This window comes from Pogona vitticeps, chromosome 1, assembly GCF_051106095.1.
Source record: "Pogona vitticeps strain Pit_001003342236 chromosome 1, PviZW2.1, whole genome shotgun sequence".
Taxonomy (NCBI): domain Eukaryota; kingdom Metazoa; phylum Chordata; class Lepidosauria; order Squamata; family Agamidae; genus Pogona; species Pogona vitticeps.
This window is the reverse complement of record NC_135783.1, coordinates 171,307,695-171,315,778: the sequence shown is the minus strand read 5'-3', so window position 1 is coordinate 171,315,778 and position 8,084 is coordinate 171,307,695. Positions and strand designations below refer to the sequence as shown.

General features: G+C 58.8%; 1 protein-coding gene across 1 annotated transcript; it reads right to left on the bottom strand.

The window, feature by feature from the left end:
* Positions 1-2,378: 2,378 nt before the first annotated feature.
* On the bottom strand, positions 2,379-6,252 carry GBX2 (gastrulation brain homeobox 2). Its single transcript, XM_020802361.3, has 2 exons — positions 5,092-6,252; positions 2,379-3,823 (listed from the first exon to the last, which is right to left on the bottom strand). The coding sequence occupies exons 1-2, from the start codon at positions 5,600-5,602 to the stop codon at positions 3,300-3,302; spliced, it is 1,035 nt and encodes a 344-aa protein (XP_020658020.3). The 5' UTR covers positions 5,603-6,252; the 3' UTR covers positions 2,379-3,299.
* Positions 6,253-8,084: the final 1,832 nt, after the last annotated feature.

Genomic DNA, 8,084 nt, shown 5'->3' with positions numbered 1-8,084 from the left:
AATACAGTACTGGGGCTTGGACGGAGAACCACAGCAGACGAAGGAACTCGAACAGTTGCCTCGCACGCCACAATATTACAAAATACACTTCTCTCTCCCTGAAATGACAGACCCTTTTGGACGAGATTTAATCCTGCGATCAGCGCGCACCCGCCTGTGGTTTTCAGCCCTAGCAGCCCCCGCTCCCACACCCAGTGTAAAAGTTATAATTGGGGAAAGGCCCCCCTCCTCTCACACTAGAAGTTGTTGCCCCTTCCTGTGTAATGCGAGTTGCCTTCTTCTAGAGCGTTCGGACTCGCGTGTGAGGCGGTTCACACGTGGAGGCTAGACCAGGGAGGAGGCGGAGGGGGGTGTCTTCCCGGTGTCTAGCCGCCAAGACCTCTTGGGGCGGCCGCCCATCACCTCTGTACCAGGATACCCGAAGGACCCACACCGGCCCGCCTTAGCCCACACTCGGGGCGAGCCTTGACGGAGACGGATGATTTTCCTCGGCCGGCGCATCTGTCTTAACCTGGTCGAAGAGCCGCGGCAGAAGTCGGGGCCTCCTTTGACGCACGTCCCTCAAGCAGAAATTCAGAAAACAAAACGAAATAACATAAATTCACAGGAAAACGGTGACTCGGCTACTTTGTTCAGGCACTTGTTGTTGCGCCGTCATCACCGCCGTCGTCCTTGTCCTCATTATTACGTTAATTCGTAAAGGCCTTTTTCGTGGCGGAGAACTGGATCCGCGAGGGGCTCAAAGCCTCGCCAAATGATTTAAGATAAGCGATGCATTTGTGTTAATATGAAATGGCCTCCCGCCGCATTTAAGCTACTCCCGCAGCACCCACTCAAGCTCTCCCTGGGCTGTTCTCCCCAGGAGCCGCACCTGCCTTGAGGGGACTCTGGAATTTAAACTCTCCCCCCTCCTTACACTTCACTTTGTTCCTATATATATATTTGCTGTTTAATGGGGGCTCGGCGACTTTTTAAAGGCTTCCCCCCCCCCCGCCGAACGCACAAACAGCTTTGCCTCCTCGTTCTGCTTTAAGGGTTACTTGAGAAGGAAGCCAAGGAGGCTTCTCCGCCGCCCTCGTCCCGCCCCGGGGTAACCTTTCTCCCCGGCCGGTGTAAGCGGCTCTTGGCGGCTCTCCCGCCGCCAACACAAGCCAGAGACTGGCTGGACAGGACGGCAGTCTCGCCGGTAAGCTGACCCTCTCGCCGGCCGGCTTCAGCCCGGAGAGCCGAGGCACCCGACTCTTCTTTCTCCCGCACAGCCTTCCCCCTCGCGCTGCCCCGTTTCTTTCGCCTTCGCCGGTGGCTGGGAAAACACCGGGCGGCCGTGCTCGGGGCCGGGACTCGGGGGAAGGAGGGCATCCCACGAGAGCCGCCGCCGGCTGGCGACCCCTGAGGCGGAAGCCATCCCTCGGGGGTCATCCCGGGGCTCCCCGAGGCGGAGCAAACGTGGACCGTCGCGGGGTTGCGCCCTAATCCAGCCAGCCGCCTTCCCTCCAGGCCCGGCGCTGGAGAGCCGCCCGGCCAACCCGCTTGGCCTCGGAGACGGGCGTCCTGGCAGTCCTTTTTCTTCGTCCGACCGGGCAATCGGAGCGAAATAGTGATGGGTCCCGGCGCGGGAGAGGCTGAAGCCTCCCGAGGTTTTCTCGGCGGGCAACTTGGCTCCGGAGACAAGGGAAAGCGTGGTGAAACCTTTCCAACCCGGCGCGCTCCCACAGGCCCTGCTCGGCTCAGGCCGCACAAGCCTCGTCCTTCCCTGGGGTTGAGGGCAGCCGTCCGCGCTCACGCCGGGATCCCTCGTCCTCAAGCGAGTCCGGCTGCCCCAACTCCCCGGGGCCGCGCAGCAGCAGGCAAGAGGGACGGGACGATTAAACGCCGCCGCCGCCCCCCCCCCGCCGGCACCCACCTGGCAGGGGCACACCTGAGCCAATGCTTCCCCTCTTCACGGCCCTGCTAGCGAGCGAGGGGCAGCAGCGAGCCAAGGGCTGGCAAGAGCTCCGCGCTCCGCGCTCAGCTGCCGGAGCAGGAGGCCCCGGGGCTCACGGCAATGGCGAGGGGAGCGCTCCTCTCAAGAGGTGGTTTCGGCAGCAGCTCCACCTCTTCGGCTCGCGTGACAGCGGCGTTTAGTGCAGAGAAATTCAGCTCCCTTTCAATCTCTCTCTCTCTCTCTCTCCCCCAGCTGTTCCTCCCCCCCCCCGCTTGTTTCTGGGGTCGCTTAAACTCTGTTTTTCTCCTTGACATTCGAAGGGTCTCTGCCGAACAATCACAGGCAACCAAAAACGCTACTTTGCTCCCAATGCATCCAAAAGGACGCTTCCACCCAACACGTCCAGCCCAGACCACCACCAGCCTTTTACGGAGAACAGCTGTTAATTCGTTCACATTGTTTTCTTTTTCGGATTTTTTTTTATTCACAACATTACCGTGTTTCCTTTCGTTTTATAACTTAAGACAAGAAGTAAACTACATTGGAAATAAATTAATTCAACACAATAGAAAACTCGTGCATTTTAAAAACAAAAAAGAAACATGTTTCCAGCAAATTCAGCAAATCAATATGACAGAGAGGCAGGTTAAAAAAAAAGATGAGATGGGAGATACACCTGAAGGGTGCATTCATTACTAAGCCATCTGCCTTCCTCAACACAGGAGAAGGAAAAGGGAAAGAAAGAAAGAAAGAAAGAAAGAAAGAAAGAAAGAAAGAAAGAAAGAAAGAAAGAAAGAAAGAAAGAAAGAAAGAAAGAAAGAAAGAAAGAAAGAAAGAAAGAAGCAGCAAAACATTTCTTCTCTATTTCTCTCTCACAAGAAACAGAAAAAATGCAACCCCAAAATCGTGTGTGTGTGTGTGTGTGTGTGTGTGTGTGCGCGCGCGCATGTGTGTGTGCGCACGTGTGTGTGTGTTGGGGAGGTTCGATTGAAATGAACGGCAGTTCTTCTGGATTCTTAGATGCATTTCTGGAATGTAAGACTTCGCTGCTCATTTGGTCCTGCCACAAGTCAAAATATTGCAGCTGAGATCCAGCGCTTTATATACAAAGTTTGGACAACTCAATAAATATGTAAACCGTCTCTTGCAAGACTTTTGGTCCTCCTGTTGTGGAATATGACACATTTTCTGGATGATGGTGTATGAACACATTCTGACTTGGCTCTGCTCTTGTCTTTTTAGGAAGAACCGCTTCACTTTCTAGTGCTTTGGAGACAATAAATCTCGACCCACCCCTGGCCCTCTGTCGGAGGGAGGGAAGGAGGGACGGAGGGGAGGTGATGCGGTGGCTGTTCCCAAACATTTGCACGAGGTCTCAGGGCCTGGCCTGTTCCAGCTGCTGGTGTTGACTCCTAATGGCGAACCTGCTGACGTGGACCGGGATCGGCACCACAATCTTGGGGTTTCGGGAGGGTTCCCCAGTCTTGGAGTTGGCGTTGCCCGCTTTCACCCGTTTCCACTTGGCCCGCCTGTTCTGGAACCAGATTTTGACCTGGACTTCGCTGAGTTTTAGGGCGTGCGCGATCTGCGACCGCTCTGTCAGGGAAAGGTACTTCTTGCAGTGGAACTCCTTCTCCAGCTCCAGCAGCTGCTCGCTGGTGAAAGCCGTCCTCCGCCGGCGGTTCTTGCCCGTAGAGGTGGTGCTGTTCGGGTTCGCTGAGCCCTGGCTGCTCTCCTCCAGCCCGTGGCCGGCGTCGTCTTCTTTGTGGGCCGCTTGGCTGGGCAGATTGTCGTCGGAGCTGTAGTCGAGGTCACTGTCCATCGAGAAACTTTCCTCTTTCCCTTTCGAGTCCTCTTCCGCCTTGGAGTCCTCTTTCCCCGCCGCTCCTCGGACAGACCCTGGAGGGAAGTCACGGACAGCATGTTTTGTTACTTTACTCCGACACTATCAAACAAAGCTCCACTCCCTATATGCCTTCTCCTACTGCCAGCTCCTTCTATACATTTTGGCTGAGAGGGGGAAAAGGGGGGGGGGAGATTCTCGACTGAGTTCTCTGTGAATCGAATCAGAACTGGGAAGCAGCAAAGTGAAGCAGAGAAGGAGGGGGGGGGAAACGTCCTTTTTGTGGGGGAAACTTTTCGTAAGCATCCTAAGAAATACAGTCACTGGACTCCCTTCAGCGGATCTCGGGCGCAGCCTCTTGTGGCATCGTGAAGGCTGCCAGATTCATTGGGGCACTGAGCTTCGTGGCCCTGAGTCCAGCGCCTCAGTTCCACGATTCTTTTGCAGGAAAACATGTGCCAAAACAAACCGGTTAAGTCTTTAGGGCGCCCCGAGAGTCTGGGCCGGTTTCGCGAGACTCACGGTAAAGCGCATATTCTGCTGGCTGTTAGCGTCACTGGATAAACAAATAGATAACGAAAGCTCCGATTTCATCTCGCCAAATGGAAGAGAATCCGGGCCTGCCGATCCTTCCGGGCCTTATGCTGCTCACCAGCCCCCAAATTGCTCCCTACAGTTCTTTAAATATGGGCTCCGGGAAAGTAACAGGCCCGAAAATAGAGTCTTGCCTTCTTCTCTGGAGAGGTTACTGTACATAATTCAGCAGGAACGTCCCAAGCCCTTCTAATTACAGGCCAGGAGGCGATTACGAGAGGTCCTCTCTCCTCCCACTGGTCTCCGGCTTGACCTCTCCCTCCCCTTCACCCCCCCCTTGCCCAACAACTCTCGGGTGAACAGCGCCTTAACGCGGGAGGGGCCAATTTTTCCTGACCAGGATGTTATTTTTCTCCCTTTAAAAAAGATTGCCGCGTTCCCGCCGACAAGACCCTGCCTCGCCGCGCCCCAAAATATGAAAGAAAGAAAACAACAACAACAACGACGACGACCCACCAAAGAACGCGGCGTTCTTTCTCCGAGTCCCCGCTGGGGAGGTCGGGGATGTCTCCGTTGGGAAGGCCAGTCGGCGTAAGTCTTAGCAGGGAAAGGCCAGCTGATCGTGCCTCGGACAGCTCAACAAGCGCCTTTGTGGCCAGAAGCGAGGCACGCACCCTCCCCCCCCCTCGGCCCAAAGTCGCCCGAGCACCTCCCGCACCCCGGGCTCGACCCCTGGGCGGGCAGGCCTGTTGGAGGCCTGCCACCTTCGCCTGTGGCTGGGTTTACTCACCGAGGGAAACCTGCACCGCTTCGGAGGCCGCGAAGGCCAGCAGCGAGCCCTCCTTGGTCAGGAACGCTTTGCCGTCTTCGGCCTCCGTTTGGCCCCCGTCGGCCTTGTCGAAGTTGCCCTGGAGAGCCTGCGGGGCGAACTTTCGGGCCGCCTCTTGGTGCTGCGGCGAGGCCGAGAAAGTGCCCGGCAGGGTGGCCATCAAGGTGGAGGTGAGCGCCATGCCCTGCGCCAGGCTGGAGCAGAAGCTGCTGGGCAGGCTGGGGATCTGGTGGTGGTGGGGGTGCGAGGGAGGCAGCGCCGGCTGGGGCAAGGCGGGCGGCGGCGGCGGCGGCGGCGGGGGCGGCGGGAGGACCACCGGCCGGTAGGGCATGAACATGGGGTAGCCCGTGTAGACGAAGTGGCCGGGGCTCGGCTGGGGCGGGCTGCCGATCAGCGAGTCTATGCTGAAGGCAGTGCTGCTTCCCAAAGGGCGCGGCATCATCATGAGCGAGGGCTGGAAAGCTGCACTCATAGAGGCGCTGCGGGCCAGGGGAGCGCGCACGACGAGAACCTGGACGGGGCGGCTCGGCGGCTTCAGGGCCGGGCTGGGGACGAGCGAGAGCTGGGACAGCGGGGGCGGCGGCGGCGAGAGCAGCAGGAGCCGGAGCGGTGCGCGCAGCCGACAGCGGCGATCTCCTGGACGCGGCGGCGGCGGCGGCGGGGGCTGCGCGGGGTCAGAGCTGGGTCTCCCTGGCCGCGGCCGGGAGACATCGGAGCGGGTTGCCCTGCGCCCAGATCCGGTCCCCTCGGCTCCTCTCCAGGGTCCGGGCCGCTTTCCCTTCTCTCTTGCCTTCGTCACGAGCTGGCTCGCCCGCCCGCCCGCTCTCGCTCCCCCACCCGGCTCCGGGGACAGGCCAGTAGTGCCCAGAGGGCTCCCGCTCGCTCTTGCCGCGGCTTTCTTGCTCAGCCCCTCTTCCGTCCTTCCTTCCGTCCTCCCTTCTTTCCTCCCTTTCTTCCGCTCTCTCCCGCCCTCCCGGGTGCCGGCAATACCTTTGAATCGCGCTCTTCTTTCTCATTCACGTTTTGCCAGCCTTGGATCCTTCCCGGGCCCACGTGGGCGCCGTCTCCCCTTCCCATTGGTCCGCGAGTGCGGGGGAGATGGAAAGGGAAGGGGGGCGCGCGCGGCGCAGGCTTCGGGGAAGATGGAGCCCTTGGCCCCGCCCCTCGCGCCCCCCCCTCGCGCGGAGGAGAAGGGAGCCGGGAATGGGGGCGGGGGGGGGAGGAGGAGGAGGGCGATTGTCCCTGAACCGGAGCGGGCGGCGGGCGGCGGGCCGGCAAGGCAAAGGCAAGGCGGGGGGGGGGAGGAATCTCCTCCGAGCGGGCCCTCTTGAGCCGAAACTTGGTGGCCAAGAAAATCGCTCCGCGCACGTGCTCATCGCGCTCGGAAGGGCCGAGGCTGCCGCGGACCTTCAAGCATTGCCCATCCCAGCCCTTCCCCGACGGGGTTGCGGGGGCAAAGGCAAGGTCCCCGCAACCCCCCCCCCCCGCTCCAGGCCCCTTCAAACCACGCACGCACGCACCGTGTGAAGTGCTTGCGCGGCAAGCTCGCCGCCATCCCGCTCAGGCGGCCTCTCTTCTAGAGGCGGCGCGCTTGGAAACTCCCCCCCCCCCGCGGACAGCGGGGAGACCGTTCCTGGAGTGGAGCAAAGTGGGGTGGCCCGCAGCCGTTTCCTGGCGTGATCTCCCTTCTTACACTCTGCTCGGGTGATGGTGATGATGATCACATCTTAGCTGGTCTCTTTTTAGCAGTGACGCGCAAGAGCGGCTTCCCTTCTCGAAAGCTCTCCTTTTCCAAAGCGAGCATTTCCTTCATTCAGCTCCCCTGGCCCAGTTCTCCCGCGGCCTCAGCGGCATCGCAAACTTTCGCAGCTTTTTTACCCATAGGTGGTCAGGCTGGTCTGGACGGTGCTTGTGGTTATGTAAAATCACACAACCACCAGAACTGGTCGAAACAGTCTGCTTATTCGTAGTTTGCTCCTCACAGGGTGCATTATTTGATCTGTCATTCGACGGGAGGTTTGGTTTTGGTTTTTCGGAGGAAGGATCTGAGGATCGGTTGGGCCCTTGGACATGGTAAACGCGAGTTGTGTCAACGGCGAAACGTTTGAAGAGGTGGGAAGGAGCTAAATGCCTAGAGGTGTATATGTGTGTGTGTGAGTGAGTGAGTGAGAGTGAGAGAGACGTGGGAGCTGTTTAAGAAGGGAGCCGTCAATCAAATCCTAGTTTTGCTACTGAGACTTAACGACCGCAACCGAGCAGCACCTTCTCAGAGGCCGCTAACAAGATAACGATCAGAGAGAAATGGGGGCCGTTACACGGGTAATGGGAATTTCTTTACTTTCGTAGTTAATTGGAAAATAAAGACCGGTCGATATTTATGAATGCATCGATCCAGCTCTTTGTAGGTCCAGCCCTTCTCTCTCCCTTCCCTCCTCCTCTCCCCGGGCCGCTTCTTCTCCTTGCTTCACGAGATCACTGGGACCGTCTGCATCCCCCGCACAGGCCCTCCGCAGACTCGGAACTCCCCCCCCCCCGCTGTCCGTCACGCCGGCGCACCTCGGAGGCGATCTCTTAGTGCCCCCACCACCACCTGCCGGGCTTTTCCTCTTCCTCTTTGTCTCCTGAGCCATCCCGAGATTCCCGGAAAAGAAGGGCGATGAGTTTAGGAGGCCCGATCCGGCCAGCCTCCCTTATCAGGGCGTGGCCGTGGGGACAGAGCGCTTCCTCTGGAGGGAGGCAGCAGGAGGGGAAGACAGGAATTAGGGAGAAATAAGATTTTCCCTTCCTGAATTTGGGGGGGGGGGGTTCCCGTAAGCCTCCCCGCTCCCCAGCCCTACTGGGGTCCCAATCCCCTCCAGAACTGCTGACATTCCACTAAGCCTCTTCATTTCGCAGCGGGATTTAACGACGTCACAGGTGTACTTTTAAGATCTGCTGAAAATGAAGTTTCTCGA

Bases quoted from the DNA above. Each gene is read 5' to 3' on its own strand.
- GBX2 (XM_020802361.3), bottom strand. From the start codon at position 5,602: ATGAGTGCAGCTTTCCAGCCCTCGCTCATGATGATGCCGCGCCCTTTG. The intron at 3,824-5,091 runs GTGAGTAAACCC...ACTTCCCTCCAG, and splicing joins AGCGGTGCAGGTTTCCCTCG to GGTCTGTCCGAGGAGCGGCG.